This window comes from Crocodylus siamensis, chromosome 6, assembly GCF_052110815.1.
Source record: "Crocodylus siamensis isolate JL-2025a chromosome 6, ASM5211081v1, whole genome shotgun sequence".
Classification (NCBI taxonomy): domain Eukaryota; kingdom Metazoa; phylum Chordata; order Crocodylia; family Crocodylidae; genus Crocodylus; species Crocodylus siamensis.
In genome coordinates, this window is record NC_143400.1 from 19230449 (window position 1) to 19249885 (window position 19437).

At 58.9% G+C, this 19437-nt stretch overlaps 1 protein-coding gene across 4 annotated transcripts; it reads left to right on the forward strand.

Moving 5' to 3' along the window:
* The first annotated feature begins 2530 nt into the window (after positions 1-2530).
* Positions 2531-14531, forward strand: KIF1C (kinesin family member 1C). 4 transcript variants are annotated; one of them, XM_090055547.1, is made up of 22 exons: positions 2531-2755; positions 5549-5704; positions 5947-6023; positions 6217-6396; positions 6508-6573; positions 6649-6827; positions 7125-7236; positions 7796-7873; positions 7968-8033; positions 8124-8202; positions 8369-8447; positions 8653-8801; positions 8887-9044; positions 9396-9475; positions 9579-9654; positions 9869-9948; positions 10042-10136; positions 10952-11035; positions 11127-11307; positions 11859-11931; positions 12016-12603; positions 12951-14531. In XM_090055547.1, the coding sequence occupies exons 2-22, from the start codon at positions 5599-5601 to the stop codon at positions 13512-13514; spliced, it is 3150 nt and encodes a 1049-aa protein (XP_089911673.1). In that variant the 5' UTR covers positions 2531-2755; positions 5549-5598; the 3' UTR covers positions 13515-14531. The 4 variants fall into 4 exon arrangements, with proteins under 4 accessions (XP_089911673.1, XP_089911674.1, XP_089911676.1 ...); XM_090055548.1 differs by having other exon boundaries at positions 5552-5704; XM_090055550.1 differs by lacking the exon at positions 2531-2755 and adding an exon at positions 4218-4610 and having other exon boundaries at positions 5552-5704.
* The last annotated feature ends 4906 nt before the right edge of the window (positions 14532-19437 follow it).

The window sequence follows — 19437 nt, forward strand, 5'->3', positions numbered from 1 at the left end:
ACCCCTCGCCTTCCCTGGTGGGCTGCCCCTAGACACTCTCTCACCTTGTCCACCCCCAAAGCTCCATCTTTAGACCCAAAACACTTGCTTCGGGTGGTATAAAAACATCTGTTCCTGTCTGACTGTATCACACACCTCCCATTTGCCCCATATATCCTCTCTGCATGGGGCATGCTGTATTCTCCATGCTGGGGCATGCTATATTAGGCTATATTTTTCTTGTTTCCCATCCATAATGAGGAAAAATAACTCGTTCCCTACCTCACGGAATACATCAGAGCCTTACAAGAGCCCCCACCCCCCAGCCGGCTCCTTCCTCAGAGGCTGGCCACCTTCCTAGCACCTGCCAGGAGGAACACATCTCTACCACAATTCACTCCTGCCACTGTCACCTCCCCAAGGAAGCCAGAAGGGTTTCCTTGGATGCATAACCTCCTCCGTTTTTGGCTGGCTCTCCTTTGGAAGCTACCCACTGCTGCCCCAGCTCCCATTCTCCTCCCATTTTGACCCTTGTTTCCTCCTCTTTCACAATACTGACTTTTTTAAGTTAAAAAAAAAATCAAAGTAAGGGGGTGCAGCTTTGCTGGCAGATGTTAACGATGCCTAGCAATTACAGGCAGGCAGATAGCAGAGTCTTTCTCTATCCTGGAAACCTGCCAATGTACAAGAGGGGGTTTTGGAAACCACAAGGGGCTGGGGGACAGCTGGAAGTAATGAGGTGCATTCGTTAACTGTGGGCCCTGCCCATGCAGATGCTGCTAGGGAAGCCAGCCCATGCTCTGTGTCAGGAGCACACGAGAGGCAGTCGTTTGCTAAAGGAGCCCTGCACTTCTTATCCGCTTCCAGCACTTCCCATCCGGAGTTGGACTGTGTTTTTTTCCAGGCTGGGTAGGGATGCCTCAGGTCAGGCCTGTCGCCATTTAGCCTCTAAAAAAAAAAAAAACCCAAGGTGGGGGGAAGCAGGTTTTTAAAAAAGGGATGACGGGATCTGATTTTTTGGCTTCAAACCACAACAAAGCAGGACCTAACGCGGCGATTCTCAACCGTAGAGGCCAGGAGATCCTGTGAAGGGTGCTCCACTGTTTGCAATTCGCATCCGAGGTTTCCACCAGGAAAACACTTGTGACCTGCCAGGGGGCTTTTTTGAGTCTTTCGCCACTGCATTACACAGGCAAAGAGTTTGCTTCTTCTGAAGGGGCCTGGAGGGGGGACCAGGGTCCAAATAAAAAAAGCTGGGGGACCCCCCCAGCGGTTGGGGAAAACTGAGTGGGAACCACAGAAAAGCAAGGAAACTCCTCCACAGTGGGCTGGGCTTCCTGATTCGGCTTTGTCAGTAGTCAAGGGGGGGTGCTGGGTGAAGGCTGTAACTGGGGGTAGAGCAAAGGTCAGTCTGGCCCACCCCGGATAGGGAGGAGATGGATATGAAAGTAAGGCTAGTCCACGCTGATCCCTCCCCAGCTCCTCGCCCCACCGGCCCTACAGGAACACAGTGGAGTAGAGAAAAGGTCCCTCTCTGACGCAGCCGGAGGGAGTGGCTAAGGAGCAGACCACGTGTAAAGCAACGGGCCTCAGGCAAGGATCCTTCCAGCGGGCTCCCCCAAACCATGCATCATGCAGCAGGGTCCCTCCCCACTCCATGTGCTCACTGCGTAGCCTACCCCACCTTCAGTGCACATGCAATGCAAAGACAAAAGCAAATACCGTGGAATGCAAATGAGATGCAAATATAATGCCCACTAACGTATTGCAATCCAAACGTCACGTAATCCAATGATACTGCAATGCAAGTACTGCTTAGTGCAAAACGCAAGATACACGTAATGCAATGCAATGCCAATGTAATGCAATGAAATTCAAACAAGAAGCAAACACCGTACAATGTAAATGAGATGTGAATGCAGGACACACCTAATGCGGCACAATGCAAACGCTTTGTACTGTATTGCAAATACAATCCAAATCCCATGAAATGCAAACGAGATGCAAATATAAGGCAGGCGGAATTAATTGCAACACCAACCCAATGCAATGCAGATGAGACGCAAATACAATGCAATGCAAACGTGACACAAAATGCACCGCAAGGCAAACGTCATGTAATGCAATGCAAATACAGCACAGGGGTGACGCTTTGCACTGCAAACGGAAGGTGATGATATGCAAATAAGATGCAAATAGCATACACACGTAATACAATGCAGTGCAAACGTCATGTAATGCCAAATGAAATGCAAACAGCACGCGATGCAAATGAGATGCAAACGCAACACCGCCGTAATACATCGGTGCACACGTCATGTGACGCAGGCAATGCAGACGGGATGCAACTGCAAAGCATGCGAGTTGCCTTACAAGGCAGACGTCCTGCAGTGCAAGTGCAAGTGCAAGTGCAAATGCAAATGCAAATGCAAATGCAAATACCAGCACACCACCCCGGCCTGAGGCCCTGCTCCATCATGCATCGCCGCTTTAATTCCTCTCCACCTCCCTGGGAGGAGCCGGGCGCCGCTTCCCGGTCTCGCGACATCCCCTGCCACCCCCCACCTCCCCGCACCGCCGCCGCCGCCGCCGCTCCTGCTCCCTCCCCCACCCCCCGCCCCACTCGACCCTCGCTGCAGCCTCCTCCCTCCCTTCCCCCATGCAGCGCCCCTAGGGGGGCAGGGAGGCAGCGGGGAGTGGGGGGGCGCCCAGCTTCCTGCCCCCCAGCCCGCCCGGGGGCTGGGGGTTGCATGAAGGGGGGTCGCTGGGGACAGAGGTGAGTTGCTGCAGGGCGTTGTTTGGGGGCGAAGGGTGGGGGGACACTTGGACAGAGGTGTAGTGCTGCAGGGGGTCATTTGGGGGCAGAGGGGTAAGGGGAGAACTTGGACAGAGTTGGTATGTGGGCTGGGGGGTCACAGGAGCTCAAAGGCTGGGGGGCTGTGGAGGGGTCAAATCAGGGGTGGGTTCAGGCTTGGGGCAGGAGTCTCCCTGGGGTGAGAGGTGATCTGGAGTGGGGGTAGGGAGGCTTGAGGCCTGGGGGTGAAGAAGGGTTTTGTGGGGTGAGCTGTGCACCGAGGGGGGGTCACCCTGGATGTGAGGGGCAGACCGGTTCGCGACAGGAATGTCACTGGAGGTCTGGCTGCCTTTTTGCTGGCCAGGATCCACCAGGACCCAGCCATTGGTTGGGGGTCCCTGTTGAGCCCCCTGCACCTTGGAGCCAAAACGGATTCCCGGGGGTGGAGGGGGGCCGGGAACGCACAAGTGATGCAGTCAGGGCTTATTTTTAGACCCACCAAGCGCATTGTGTGACTCTGTCTCTTCCCCTCCTCCCCAAACCAGGCCAGCGTGAGACCCCAGTTGAGCTCGTTCCTGTTCGGGGTGGATGAACCCTAGTGTAAAAGGAGAGCAAGGACATCCCCCCTCCCCAAATCCCTCCATTGTGGGGTGATATTACCCCTTAGGGAGGTTGTAATCCTAGCAGCAGGGGGAGAATTCATGATCTAAGTGCTCATTCTGCTCTTCCTAGGGGCTTTGGGCGCTGCTGGTTAATAGCACGGGTACATCTAAGACTCTTCTTGGAGTCCTTCAGGGTTGTATGTGAGGTCCGAGCAGCCTCCTCTCTCCCTCAGTTTTCAGGGTGGAAGCCCCAGTGCTCCGGTATTGAATCTGTGTGAGCTGCGGGTACAAGGGAAATCCTCCCTTCATCCTCTTTCCGCCCTTATAGCTGGGGTGGGAAACCCTTTGGGCCACCTCCTTCCTGCTTCCTGGCCTCATTAAACTCCAGCCCCCCACCCCCCTGAACGTGCCAGCTCTTCGTTTTCACTCATTTCTTGCCTACAAACAACCTGGGGGAAGTCTGCAGCAGGACAGAACCGGAGTCCTGGTGGGGTTTCCACTGGAGACAGGCACCCTTAAAAGGACCTCATGGCACCCTAGCCGAGAATTGCCAAGCTCCTTTCTGCTGGGGTCCATCCCTTCACAGCCGCATCTCTGCTGGTGGTGGTGGAAACCCTTCCCTGGATGGACGCCTGCGGCGTTCAAGTGATGTCGAAGGGTCACCTGCGTGGGGAGGGGTGTCCAAATATAGACCTGTTTCTTTAGTGTTACGGTCGCCTCGCATGTCCTTGTGAAAGGCCCGTTCACAAGGGGCTGGCTTGAGCGTACCCAGAGCTCCGTGAGGGCATATGTTGACTGTCCCGAACTGAGACAATTCCTTCACTTTTTCTGGGGGAGAGGCCCTGGTTGCTCCTGGCCTCAGTTCCTCATTATCTCCGGCCTCAGTTTTCCCATTGCTCCCATGGCCTCAGGGAAAAGCCTGTCTCCTTTGTCAGGCAGCTCCCGCATCCCCCCTCAGTCTCAGATATGGAAGCATTTCCCTTGGGAAACTCCACTCTCTTGCTCTTGGCCCTGCATCCCAGCTCCCACCCTGGAGTAGGGGACGCGCTCCCCCAGGCGTGTGAGATCCTATCAGCAACCCTGAGTGTGAACAGAGGGGCCGTGCCAGGGCCTCTGTGCCCTGCATCTAATTTTAGGCTGCTTCCCCTCCCTCTTTGGGTGTTTATCAGCTCAGAGGCCTCTTGCAAACATGCCAGCAACCTTCCCGGCGGCCTGGAGGGAGCCTTCAGCTGTAGGTGTGTGCATTTGGGGGTGGGGCTGGTGCACTGGGCGCTGTATGTACACCTTGTCAGGGACCGAGGTCAAGGTTCAGGGGGGTGGCAGAAATGAGTGTGGAACCCAGGTGTCTGGGCTCCCTTCCTTCCCTCTCATTTCCCATTGCCCAGGCTGGGTCTAATGAATCCCCGTGTCACCTTGGGCTTTCAGCCTTGCTCCCGCGGCCAACGACCTGTCCTGTCTGGCTGGCAGCCAGGACTGTGCATGGGTGTGGCCACACACAAGCGTGCATGTGCCATTCTGGATCTCCTAGAGGCTGGCACAGCATGGGCGGGGAGAAACCACCAGCTCTGCTCTCTCCTCCCCACAGGGGAAGCAGTCAGGCCAGCAGGATCAGGCAGTTTCTCCTCCTCCCCTGGCCATGCCTGGTTTCGGGGTTTGTCCATGGGACAGCAGCAAGAGGTCGGGATCACTTGGGTCCCAGGGGAATGGAACTCACCCCATAAAACCTGGGGGCTTCACCCTATATGAGACACCCATTCAGATGGGCCCCTTCCCTCTGGCAGTTTGGGAAGGGCGATGCCCATGGTCCCAAAAACAAGGAACAAAGTTAAGGTGATGCTGAGAACACCAGGCCTTGATCATCTTCGCTTCCATTCAGGGGGATTTGCCCCCTGGCCAGACTGGTGTAGACTGGGGGGATTTCACCTTTCTCTGTAGCAGGGGTGTGGGCTTGGCTTCAGCTCTCATTTGTGACCCTCCCCACCTAGCACCAGCAGGAGGTGGCCACAACTCCCTTGCTTTTCCAAGGGGCAGATGCCCAGGGCTGTTGGTGATGTGGGGGGCAGAGTTAAGGTGATAGGAGCTGGGTATCCATCAAGGGAGGTTGCATTGGCTCCTGGGTGGCACCGAGGGCTCAAGGGAGTACTAAACCGCCCTTCTCCCTGTCCATCCCTAGCAGGGCCAGCCTGTGGCTGAGGCACTGACTCCCCACATCACAACCCCACCATGGCAGGGGCCTCGGTGAAGGTGGCCGTGCGGGTCCGGCCTTTTAATGCCCGGGAGAGTGGCCAGGAGGCAAAGTGCATCATCCAGATGCAGGGCAAGATGACCTGTGAGTGCTGGGGGGAGTCCCGTCTCTGATTGGGGTGGGGGGTGGTCCCATCTCTGGGAGGAGGCTGGTAGGGGTTCCCCATGGCACTGCCTTCCCCCAGGAGGTTGTCAGGGAGGTCTAGGGGTCCGCCCCGATCTCAGTGCAGTCTGATCTTGGCTAAGGGGGGCCCAATCCTGGTGGAGGGAGGGGTCCAGCCTCTCATCTCCACCCCAGTCTTTTTCTTCCCCATCCCCATTGCCCAGGCATCACCAATCCCAAAACATCCAAAGATGCCACCAAGAACTTCACCTTTGACTACTCGTACTGGTCCCACACCTCGGTGAGTCCCTGGGGGCCTGGCATGGGACAGCCCCAGATGCCTGGGTTCTTCCCTGACTCTGGGAGGGGAGCGGGGGTGGTGGGTTATAGCATGGGGGGAGCTGGGACCCCAAATGCCTGGGTTCTCTCCCCACTGTGGGAGGAGAACAGGGTCTGGTGGGCTCAACCTGCACACCTGAGTTCTCTGTGCCCAGGAGGAGGACCCACGGTTTGCCTCACAACACCGGGTATACCGGGACATCGGGGAAGAGATGCTGCTGCACGCGTTCGAGGGCTACAACGTCTGCATCTTCGCCTACGGCCAGACCGGCGCCGGCAAGTCCTACACCATGATGGGGCGGCAGGAGCCTGGGCAGCAGGGCATCATCCCCCAGGTGGTCCCTGGGGTGGGGTGTGTCTGGCAGGGTGCTGGGCTATGGGGGGGGCGGGGAGAGGGGGTCCCGGAGGTCCCCCATTAACCCCTGCTGCCTCATGTTTCTCCCCAGCTGTGTGAGGACCTCTTTGCCCGCATCAAAGCTGACCCGTCCCCTGATGTGTCCTACTCAGTGGAGGTGAGTCCCAGCCCCGCTATTTCCCCTATTACCCCCTGCTTTGGGCCAGGGCTCACAATTGCCCCTACCCCCCAGGTGAGCTACATGGAAATCTACTGTGAGCGTGTGCGAGATCTGCTGAGCCCACGGCGCGGGGGCAGCCTGAGGGTGCGAGAGCACCCCCTGCTTGGCCCTTACGTCCAGGACCTGTCCAAGTTGGCTGTCACCTCCTTTGAGGACATCGCTGACCTCATGGACTGTGGTAACAAGGCCAGGTGTGGGACCCCCACTTCCCAAACTGTCCCAACCCAGGCATCCAGGGGTCCCGTTAAACCCACCTCCTTACCAGATCTGGGATAGATGTGGAGCCCAGGTCTCCACTACACCCACCCCACTCCCAGAGCTGGGGTAGAACCCAGGCATCGGGGACCCCTTAAAAGCCAGGAGAGAGCCCAGGTGCTCCCTTCCCTAACCCCGCAGCCCCCATCTCATCTCGCGGAGAACCCAGGCGTCTGGGCTGCTGGGTGGGGAGTGTTCCCCCATCCCTGACCCCCTCAGCCTGTCCCCCCCAGAACGGTGGCTGCCACCAACATGAATGAAACGAGCAGCCGTTCGCACGCTGTGTTCACCATCGTCTTCAGCCAGCGCCGACATGACCAGCTCACTGGACTCGACACTGAGAAGGTGCAGGGGGTGGGGGTGTGCAGGGCATGACACAAGCATGCCAGGTCTCAGATCAGGGTGGTGGGGACATTATGGACTAATTTGGGCGGAAATAGGAGGGTCTTCAGTTCCGGCTGCATTGGAGAGAGGGTAACATGAGTGTCTTGGGTCTGAGCTCTGGGGAGGGGGTTATGAGCTGATTCTGGGGGGGTTCTTGGGGGGTCCAGCTGGGGAGGGAAGGGGCTGGCAGGGGTGACACGAGTGTGTGGGGCCTCAGCTCAGAGTGGGGGCGGGCAGGAGGTCCTGCTGAGTGTGTGTGTGGGGGTACCAGTCATGACACAAGGGTGCCAGGCCTCAGCTGTGGTGGGGGAGGGCAGTTTCAGGATCTGTTTGTGGTGGGGAGCAAGGGATCCTGCTGGGTGTGGGGGGTACCAGGCACGACACAGACATGCCAGGCCTCAGCTTTGGGCTTGCCGGGGCCTTGTCCTAGCTGGATGGGAGCAATATTATTGGGGGGGGGGGCAGGTTGGGGTACCCCAACCCCCCCCAGTCCCATCCACTGACCCCCTTCCCCCTCCAGGTGAGCAAGATTGGGCTGGTGGACCTGGCAGGCAGCGAGCGGGCTGACTCCTCGGGGGCCACGGGCATGCGGCTCAAGGTGAGGGGCTGAGGGGTGGGGTGGGGTCCCGGACTGAGCGGGCGGGCCCACCAGGCTATAACACCCCCCGTTTGTCGTCCCCCCCCCCCCACAGGAAGGCGCTAACATCAACAAGTCGCTGACAACGCTGGGCAAGGTCATTTCCGCCCTGGCCGAGATGGTGAGGGGGAGGCTGGGGGCTGCATCTGGGAGGGAGTGGAGGGGCCTGGGGGCAACCTGACAGCCACTCCCCATCTATCCATTTCTGCAGCAAAACCCAAAGCGGAAGAAGGCCGAGTTCATCCCCTACCGTGACTCTGTGCTCACCTGGCTGCTCAAGGAGAGCCTGGGTGAGACCCGGATGCCTGGGGTCTCTGAGGTGGGGGGTTAAGAGCAGGGAAGGCTGAGGACCCGGACATCTGGATTCTCCAGGCACTGTGGGGTTGCAGAGTGAAAGCATAGGGATCTGGGAGCCCAGGAGGGTCCCCCCCAGCTGCCTTTTTGTCCCTGCCATAGGGGGCAACTCCCGCACGGCCATGATTGCTGCGCTCAGTCCAGCTGACAGCAACTATGAGGAGACCCTGAGCACCCTCCGGTGAGGCTGTGGGGGTGCTCTGGCCTGGGGGAGCGAGGGCAGTGGGGAGGGGGTCCAGGCTCTCTGCTGAGGGCTGGGCTCTAGGGGGTCAAGGTTGGGGAGTGGTCTTTATAGGGGGTGGGAGCTGGGGGTGAGAGGTCACAGGAGTCCTACTGTAGGGGGCAGGGCTGCCCCCACATTAACCCCTTACATGCCATCCCCCCAGCTATGCAGACCGTACCAAGCAGATCCGTTGCAACGCAGTGATCAACGAGGACCCCAACGCACGGCTAGTGCGTGAGCTGCAGGCTGAGGTGTCACGGCTGCGTGAACTGCTCTTCGCTCAGGGCCTGTCTGATGGCCCCAGCCTGCCCGGTGAGGGGGGGCACTGGCGAGGGGCAGGGGGTGGGGAGGAGTGCTCTGTGTGCCAGGTCTCCTAATTCTTATCCTGCCTCTGTAGGTATGAAGGTGGAGGAGGGTGGAGGTGCCCCAGCCACCCCCACACTGCCCCTGGTGCCTGGCACCGAGACCCACGGCACCCTCAATGGGGAGGCAGAGCCCTTCGCTGCCCTGCCGAGGCAGGCCATGGGTACTGAGGAGGCCATGGAGCGGCTGCAGGTAAAGGGGGAGACCCCAGACATCCGGGTTTTTGCCCCCCAGGCCCCCAACACCCAGAGAAACCAGCCATCTGAGCTCCCAGCCCCCCCTGCTCTCACTCCCCAGCCCCCCAAAACATCCAGAGGAACCAGGTGTCTGAGCCTCCAGCCCCCCCTGCTCTCACTCCTCAGCCCCCTCCATTCCCAGAGAACCCAGGCATCCAGGATCCCTGCCTTGAAATGTGTCCTGTTCTGGACTCTTCTGGTCCAATGTGGAACTTAGGGGGTCCTCTGGGGGTCATGGAGGTCAGGGGGGCTCTGGAGAGCCCCCCCCAGTCCCTCCATGCTGACTCTGCTGCTCTGGAACCACCAGGAAACAGAGAAGATCATTGCAGAGCTGAATGAGACCTGGGAAGAGAAGCTGCGAAAGACCGAGGCTATTCGCATGGAGCGGTGAGGGCCCCCCCCACCAGAGCCAGCCACATTGAGGCCCCCTCAGCACCCAAGAACCCTTGGAGGTCCGGGTTGGGGTGACAGGGTTTCTCTTGTTCCGCAGGGAGGCACTGCTGGCTGAGATGGGGGTGGCGTTGCGGGAGGACGGCGGTACCGTGGGGGTCTTTTCCCCTAAAAAGGCAAGTGGAGGGGGTTCTGCAATTGGGAGGAGGTACCTGTTGAGCTGGACCCCCCTGGACTGGGATTTGAGGCCCTCGTGGCTGCCCTAGGCCTTCCATCACCGCATAACCTGGACGCCTGGGTTCTTTCTCTGGCTTTGGGGAGGGCAGAGGGTGCTGGGAGCCCCGGATGCCTGGGTTCTCTGCCCCAGCCCTCATCCTCCCCCACCAACAGACCCCCCACCTGGTGAACCTGAACGAGGACCCCCTCATGTCGGAGTGCCTGCTGTATCACATTAAAGATGGGCTGACGCGGTGAGTGTCCCGGGACATGCTGGGATGGGGGGGTGAGGGGTAGCAGGGCACTGAGGCCCCCTGTGACCTCCCTCTGCCCCACTGTCCCCGCAGGGTGGGGCAGGTGGGGGTTGACATCAAGCTGACAGGGCAGTTCATCGCGGAGCAGCATTGCAACATCTGGAGCCGCACCACCCCTACTGGGGAAGGTAGGGGGTGCCCCAGGGTGGGGGGGCGCCCTCCCAGACCCCCTCAGTCCCACGATCTTATGCAGCCCGATGCCAGCAATCCCAGAGTCCCCTGTACCAATCCCAGATACCGGAGAGCATCCCCCTCCATCCTAGAACCCTGTGGGCTTTGGCCCCCTCAATCCCAGAATCCTTTAGGGTTCCACTCTCCACTAGTCGCAGAATGCTTCAGGGCTCTACTCCCCTTCAATCCCAGAATACACTGGAGGCATTAGCCCCTCGATCCCAGAATGCTCTGGGGGGGAGGGGGATGAGCTCCTCAGTCCCAGAATCCTTCAGGGCTTTGTTCCCCTCAACATGCAGAATCCTCTGGCAGGGCGCTACTTACTCCCAGCATCCTTGGAGGCATGGCCCCTTCTCTCCCAGAATCCCTTGGGGCTTTAGCTGCTCTCCAGGCCCCCTCAATCCCAGAATCGTTTGCGGGGCGGACCTAGGTTGGGGGTGGCTGGGCTAATGCCTCTCTCTCCCCATCTCTTGTGCTGACACTGGAGGAGGCTGAGAACTCCAGGTATCACAGCTTGGGTTGTGACCCCACATCTCCCAGCATCCCCTGGGGCCTGCCCCCTGTTTCCCAGCATCCCTCGGGGGACAGCTCTTGGCTCCCAGCATCCTTTGGGGCATGGCTCTGGTCTCTCATCTACCCCACACCTGCCATGGGGCTCTTGAGTCTGCCCCTCTGCTGCCCCAAAATGCTGACTGGAGCCCCCCCTTCCCCCCCAAATGGCAATGAGGGACTCCCCACCCCTCCCCCGCTCAGGGGTCCCCCTACCCCACAGTGGTGGTGATGCTGGAGCCGTGCGCTGGGGCCGAGACCTACATCAACGGGAAGCTGGTGACTGAGCCTGTGGTGCTCAAGTCAGGTAGGGGCTACCCCAATGCCGGAGTCCTCGGGAGGTGATGGGGCTGGAAGCCTTGACGCTGGGGTGCTACCCTGATGCCCCCTCCCCACAGGTAACCGCATGGTGCTGGGCAAGAACCACGTCTTCCGCTTCAACCACCCAGAGCAGGCACGGCTGGAGCGTGAGCGCAGCCCCCCTGCTGAGCCCCCCACCGAGCCAGTGGACTGGAGCTATGCCCAGCGCGAGCTGCTGCGTGAACAAGGCATTGACATCAAGCTTGAGATGGAGAAGCGGTGAGCTGGCCTGGGGCAAGCTGGGATAGTGGGGGATTAGCCCAGGGGCAGGCTGGGATAGTGGAGTGCCAGCCCAAGGTATAGTCGGAAGTCAGTCCATGGCAGGCTGGGATAGTGGGGGCCCAGCCTGGGGCAGGCTGGGATAGCGGGGAGCTGCCCAGGGGCATGCTGAGATAGTGGGGAGCTGGTCTGGGGCAAGCTGGGGTAGCAGGGGGCCTATCTGGGGCAGTCTGGGCCAGCTGGGGCAGGCTCGGAGAGAGGGGAGATGCCCAAGGGCATGGTGGGATAGTGGGGGGGCTAGGCCTAGGCAGTCTGCAATAGCAGGGTGCTGGTCCCGGGACAGGCTGGGGTAGCAGGGGGCTGGCCTACGGCATGATGGGATAGTGGAGGGCTGGTTCAGGACAGGCTGGATTAGTGGGGGGCCATCCTATGGCATACTGGGATAGCGAGGGGCTGGGATAGCACAGACTGCCCTAGGGGACTGTGGGACAGCTGGGCCTGTCGGGGAGGGCCCCAAGGGCACCTCAGTTTCATCCCGTCCCACCCCCTAGGCTGCAGGACCTGGAGAACCAGTACCGGCGTGAGAAGGAGGAGGCTGACCTGCTCCTGGAGCAGCAGAGGCTGGTAGGGGCAGGAGGCAGATGCGAGGGCGGGGGGGGTATGTGCCCAGACACCTGGGTTCTCATCCTACCTTGCTCCTCATCGCAGTATGCAGACTCAGACAGTGGGGACGACTCAGAGCGGCGCTCATGTGAACAGAGCTGGCGCCTGCTGTCGGCGCTGCGGGAGCAGCTGCCAGCGCCCTCGGTGCAGGGCATTGTGCGGCGCTGCGGCCTGCCCAGCAGCGGCAAGCGGCGCGCCCCACTGCGTGTCTACCAGATCCCAGCGCGGCGCCGGCCTCCCAAAGCCATGCCGCCTGGCCTGCCCGAGCTGCAGCTGCAGGCTGTCAAGGAAGTGTGCTATGAGGTGGCGCTGGCTGACTTCCGGCACTCGCGAGCCGAGGTGGAGGCACTGAGTGCGACACGCCTGCACGAGCTGTGCCGCCGCCATGGCCTGCGTGACCCTGCCGAGAGCCAGAGCTGGCAGGCTGTGGCCCGGGATGTGTGGCGCACCGTGGGTGGTGGGCCCGAGGTTCCCAGTGGCACTGGCCCCGATATGGCAGGGCTGCGGGCCCACATCGACCAGCTGACTGGCATCCTGCAGGATGTGCGGCTGCAGAATGACCTCAAGGACGAGGAGATAAGGGCGCTGCGTGACCGTGTGCTGCGCATGGAGCGGGTCATCCCCCTAGGCCAGGTGAGGTACAGCTTGGGACCCTGGCATCCTGGCCCCAGACCCCTGTAGAACCCAAGCATCCTGGCCCCAGATCCATGTGGAACCGAGGCGCCCTGACTCCTAGCTGTCATCCCCAGTCCCTCTTCCCCCTCTCCTAGAGAACCCAGGCATCCAGATTCCCAGTTGCCCCCTGCTCCAAGCACTAGGCTTCCTTCCTTTCCAGTGCCAGGCCTGAGACCAGCCTTAGCCTTTTGCCACCAGCAGGTGGAGCCTGCACCCTGATGGCACCCAGGAGTCCAGGTGCTCAGCCCCACCCAGAGAACCCAGGGATCCAAGCCGTCCCGTAACACCTCTCTCTTTTTCCCCAGGATGACGAGGAGGACCTGGAAGATGCTGGCTGGGGGGGGTCCCCCGTGCCAGGGGACGAGGGGGCGGAGCCAGAGCCTGGCCTGGGGGCAGGGCCAGGGCGGGAGCCAATGCCATCCAGTACTGAGCGCCTGTGCCGCCTCATGGAGGAGGACCCTGCCTTCCGGCGCGGGCGGCTGCGGTGGCTGCGCCAGGAACAGGCCCGGCTTCAGGGCCTACAGCTGGGGCGCGGACCCAGGCGTCCTGGCCGCTTTGTGCCCCCCCAGGACTGCAAGCTACGCTTCCCCTTTAAGAGTAACCCCCAGCATCGCCAGGCCTGGGGGTGCAGCTTGGACCCCCCAGAGCCTGAGCCTGGCCCCCCCACCCGGGGACGCCCTCGGCGCACCCACCAGCGCCGCAATTCCCTGGAGGGTGGGGCCAGCCAACCAGAGCCCCACCCCCCTCACAGCCTGGGCTCTGCCCCCCAGCAGGATGGAGGCCACCGGCTCCCTGGGGACAGCCTTCCACCTCGCCTGCGCCGCCAGCTCTCGGCCCCCAATCTGCAGGACCCCAACACCCCACTGTAGGAGCAGGGGGTTGTGGGTGGGCCACTGGTGCAAAGGATGCTGGGATGTCAGTGGTGTGGGGGGGAGGAGTTGTGGAGCCACAGCAAAGAATTATGGGATGTCAGGGGGATCAGACAGCTGAAATGGTGGGATGTTGGGACAAGTTGCAGAGGATTGTGGGATAGTGGGGGTTGCTGCAAAGCATAGGATGTTGGGGGACAGCTTCAAAGGCTCGTTAGATGTTGGGGGGACTGCTGCAAAGAAGCGGATAGTGGGGGTCAGAGACGGCTGAAGAGGACTGTGGGATATCGGGGACTGCTGCAATAGATTATGGGATACTGGGGGTTGCTGCAAAAGTTTTGGGGAAGTCTGAGGTCCAAGATGGAGCTGCAAAGGGTTGTGGGTAGTTGGGGAGGGGCTGTTCTCAGGCTGCAAAGGGTTCTGTGGTAGTGGGGAGGATTTGTGGGCTTGGAACATCCCACAATCCTTTGGAGGGGAGGGCCATGATGCAGATAAAAAGGATTGTGGGTTAGGGGAGTTGCAAAAGATGCTGGGGAGAATCAGGCAGTGGAGGATCATGGGATAGCAGGGGTGTGTGGGGGTGGCTGAGGATTGTGGGGGTGGCTTCCAGAGGCTCACGGGAAAAGGCCCCTCTCCCACCTCCATTTTTCTCCCCCTCCCCCCCATGGACAATCCCCCCTCATGATCAATGGTGCTGCCCACCCCCCATGCTGCTATCCCCAGGGGGATGGGATCAAGGGTCAGAGGTCACAGAGGAACCCCCGAGGGGGAGCAGGACTCCTGGTAGGGTGGGGTGGGGGTCACAGTGGGGGCCTGGGACATCTGGGTCCCTTAGCTCCAGGGTGATGAAGTGGGGCTCCCAGGGATCTATCTGATCATATTGCCTATGTGCCCCTGACCCTGGGGGGGTGGGTTACCCACTGGTGTGCGTGTGTGTGTGCGCGCGCGCAATGCCCCCCCCCCCGGGTCTGTGTGGGATGCGGGGGGCTTGTGCATTAAACTTGTCACTGCCTGTGAGCCTGGGTCACAAGTGTGTGTATGGGGCTGCGGGTAAGGAGTGAGGGGCACCAGGTGTGTGGGTTCCCTGGGAGTGGGGAGGGGCCTGGGTTCTCTGTGGGGGTCACATGGCACTTGGGGGCTGCAGCAGGGTGGTCCGTGCTGGGCCCCCCCAGGGGACAGGGGCCTGATCTGGGTCTTGGGGCCTGTGCTGGAGTCCAGGCAGGTGGGCAGGACCCTCAGCTTGCCCCTTGCAGGGGGCACAGCAAAGACCCAGGACTGTTTGGGGCTGTGAATCTGGGCTTGCGGGGTATACACTCTCCTTGCGACATGCATGAGTAGCTGTTCTCCCCCACCCCCAAATCCTTGCTCCCCACAATTCCCTCAGCTGGCTGCACTGGGGGGCTGGGGGCCTCCAGGCCAGAAGTGACATCTCCCCCACCCACCCTGGAAAAAAATCTTTGCCAAAGAAAAAGGTTTTGTTTTTTTTTCCTCATGTCCCTTTGCTGGGGAAAGTAGTTCCCTCCTGGCAGTGAGGGGTCAGGGCGGGGCCAGCCAATGGGGGTGCACCAGGCCTGCCAGAGCCCCACCCCACTGGCCCAGTGGGGGGGGGCATGTAGGATTGCACAGTTCCACACGTGCGCATCTTTGCCTCCCATGTAGGCTTGGTCATGGGTGTTTGATTGCACACCCGTGTGGGTTATGTGTTTGGGGGGGGCTGCATGTTTCAGAACGGGGGGCACGTGTTCCATTTGTGGGCATGACCTTGGTATGTCCATCGACATCGGGACAGGGAGGCAAGTGTGTTACACGTGTGCTCCCAGGCCTGTGTGCACACATGTGTTGTGTGGGGCTGGTCTGCACATGCAGGTGTGCATGTGCTTTCCCTGCAGTCCTGTGGGTATTGCACATGGCTTTTGTGTGTGCCCTGTGCACACGCATGTGCACACCTGGCCTGGGCCAAGCAGTGTGTTCCACTTGCCTCCACAGCATCTGGCATGCAGCAGTGTACACACGTGTGCATCCCCCAGCTGGGCTGGTGTGTGCCCACATGTGGCACAACTGGTCCCAACCCCGCTTCTGTGACATGCCCATCACGAAAGCCCCCTGGAGGAACATGCAGTACATAAGGCTGTGGAGAGGGTCAAATGCATGCAAAGAGCAGTGCATCATTAAAGGGGGCTGGGGGTAGCCAGGAGGGAAGGGGAAGGGGGGGTCGTATTGCAATGGGGGAGCACAGGCACGTACATGGGAGCAGTGGGGCTGCATATAACAGCCCTCTTTAACCTCCCCACCCCATAAAGTGCCAAGGGCCTGGGTACGAGGGGATTGCCCCCAAAACAGGCAAACCCCAGGGGCTCTGAACTGGGCAGGACCTTGGGGGTAGCAGGAGCCTGGACACTTTGGTTCTTCCCCCTCTCCCAGAGGGCGGGGGGGGGCAAGGGCAGCCAGGTCATAATCCCCCTCCCAAGGAATCCATCTGTGTGGCCAATTTGGCACCATACCTGGCCCCCACGGCTGCAAGGGACCCAGGCATCCAGGTGGGGGAGGCAGCTGGGGGGAGAGGTGGCTAGAAGCCAAAAGTTCATCCAGGTGAGGGTTTATTCTTCTGTTCTTTTAAAATATTAAACTAATAACATGAACAAAAATACAAGTTTTAAAAGGAAAAATATTAAAATTACAAATTAAAAAGCAATATAAAATAGAAATAAGTGAAAGGAATTTAAAAGACTAAAACAAAAAATAAAATTAAGACAAATTTTCTTACACTTCTCTGCGATCCTGGGGCTTTCCTGCACCACCAGACCTAAGGGTGGAGAGCCTGGGTGTCCTGACTTGCAGCCCCCACCCCCTCCTGGATTCAACAGGGGTCTGAGGCCAGAAATGCAGCTGATTCTGGGGAGAACCAGAGATACAGCTACTTGTGGGGGGGGAGGGTGACCAGACAGGGGTGCCCCCACACCCAGATGCAGCTGATTCTGGGGTGCAGCAGCCACATGGAACAAGAGGCCAGTGCCAAAGGGTGGTGCTAAAACCCCCCAGGACCTCCCAGTGCCCTGCTTTTGCCTGAAACACTCCCTTTCCCCTAATATTCCCCAAAGCCCTTCCTTTGCCCCCAAACACCCCCCTTTTAGCCCAACATATTCCCAGTGGCCCCTCTCACTCCAATATGCCCCCAAATACCCCCCAGATATCCCTAAAATATCCATTACCCCATATCCCTAAATACTCCCATATCTCTAATACTCCTTGTTAGCAAATCAAACCTAGGATCCCAGACTAGCCCAGGGATTGACACGACACCTCATTCAATGAGTGACAGGGACTTGAGTGCTGCTGTGGGGGGGGCACAAGGCTGCGGACCTGGGTCCCTGGTCCCGTAGCCCTGGCAGGTCGGGGGGCCCCTCTGTCAGTGCTGTGGGAGAACGGTGCAGAGCACCAGCAGGGCAGAGGGAGGATGTGGTGGGGGGGTGAGGGGGCTGCCAGGGCGGGGAGGAAGGTTGTGGAGGGGGAGTGAGGGGCACGAGAAGAACCAGAGGGCTGTGGCTTGGGAGTGAGGGACCTGGACCTGCCTGCTGCTAGGTAAGGGTGCAGGGGGAGCTCTGATTTTTCCATGATAAAAAACCCAAATACCAAAATGTAGAGGTATTCAGATTCTATTTTACCACAGTGACTGAGGCACTGGTAGGATTCCAAATTGCTTTAAAATTGTAACTATATCAATAAAACATTGTGTTCAATTGATATATTAGTGGTGTTTCATTTTACTCTCAGATTGTGGGGTTTTTATCAGAGAATTTGCAATTGTTTATCAGGCAAAACCAGGATCCCCTGTATCTGACATGTTTTATCCACTCTTCTACATGGGTCAGAAACATGGACAGCCTACGCCAAACATACCAGATGCCTGCGTAAACTTCTTTGAATAAGATGGCAAGACAGAGTGACAAATGTCGAAGTGTTAAGTTGTGCAGGTATGTCACCCATGGGAATGTTGATTAGTAAGACAAGACTCAGGTGTCTTAGTCATGTCAAGTGAAAGCCGGATCACAGGATTCGTCTGAAGTTTGTGAAGGGTCTAGGAAGAGAGGCAGTCACTGCGCAGATTTCGGGATGCTGGCAGAGATGACTGGGCATCCTTGGGGGCTGTGTGGATGAAGGGAGGGGAATGCAGAACGCCGCTCTGGCAGGCAGGGGGTGCGGGTGCTGTGAGGTGAACTGGGTCGAGTTTTGTGATGACTGGTTGTTAAAGGAGAAAATAATCTGCTGCTCGATTTGGAGCACTGCTGCCATGTGGGCGAGTCCTGCTGGAGGGCAAAACCGTCACTTGCACGTCGGATCCAGCAGACATCAGAAACCTCATCAGCGCATACACAACGCCTGTAACGAACAGCGGTGCCAACTGGACAGCCTCTGTGCTGAGCCCCCAACACCATGTCCTCCCAGCCCTTGTCCTCTGCACTGCCTGCCTGTGGGTCGCCTGTCGCTTCCCTGGGGCAGTTGAGTCGCAGCAAGGACAGTGCCATGTCTCAAGCCTTCCCTCTCTCAGCACCACAAAATCTGTGGTGTCCAATGGCAGGGTCAGACGAGGCCGGCCAGGCTGGGTCAGTCATTGCCTGGGCAGCCCCACTGCCTGGCGAGGGCCCTGACTGACCAGTCCGCCCCAGCACGTGAACCAGCTGCTCCGCTGGGGCTGCTTTACAAGCACTCGTGGTGCTCCGGCCAGGTGCCAGACAACTGGAAGAGGGCCAATGTGGTCCCCATCTTCAAAAAACAGAGGAGGGAGGACCTGGGCAACTATAGGCCTATTAGTCTTACTTCAATCCTGGGGAAGCTCTTTGAGAAGATTATCAAGGAGCACATCTGTGATGGGCTGGCAGTGGGGATGATGCTGAAGGACAACCAGCATCCTTTCATTAGGGGCAGGTCATGTCAGACCAACCTGATTGCCTTCTACAATCAGGTCACAAAATCATTAAACACAGGTGTTGCAGTCGACGTAGTCTTTCCGGACTTCAGGAAGGCCTTTGACACTGTCTCCCACCCCATTCTCATTAAAAAGCTCGGTGACTGTGGCACTGATGCCTACGCAGTCAGATGGATTGCAGATTGGCTGAGGGGCCACACTCAGAGAGTCGTGGTGGACGGGTCATATTCAACCTGGAGGGAGGTGGGCAGTAGAGTCCCCCAGGGCTCCTCAGGCCTGCACTGTTCAATTTCTTTATTAGTGACTTGGACGAGGGGATGAAAAGCAGCCTGTTTAAATTCATGGACGACACCAAGATTTGAGGTGGGGTGGTCACGCTAAAAGGGAGGGACAGGTTACAGCTGGACCTGGACAGGTTACAGGGGTGGGCAAATGAGAATAGGATGAGAATAGGATGGGATTCAATATTGACAAGTGCAGGGTGCTGCACTTGGGCAGTAGGAACCAGTAACATACCTATAGGCTGGGGAATTCCCTTCTCGAGAGCATAGTGGCAGAAGGAGATCTTGGATTCATTATTGAGTCCAAGATGAACATGGGCTGCCAATGCAAGGACACGGACAGTAGGGCTAACCGTACCTTGTCGTGCATCCATAGATGCATCACAAGTAGGGCCAAAGAAGTGATACTTCCCCTCTATGCAATACTGGTCAAGCTGCAGCTTGAGTGCTGTGTTCAGTTCTGGGCGCCGCACTTCAGGAGAGACATGGCCAGCATCGAGAAGGTCCAGAGGAGGTCACTTGCATGATCCGGGGACAGCTACGAGGAAAGGCTACGGGACCTGAACCTGTTCAGCCTCCACAAGAGAAGGCTGAGTGGGGACCTGATGGCCATCTATGAACTTATTAGGGGGGATCAGCGGGGTTTGGGAGAGACCTTGATCCCCTGAGCACCTCCTGGAGTAACAAGAAATAGTGGTCATAAGTTGCTAGAGAGTAG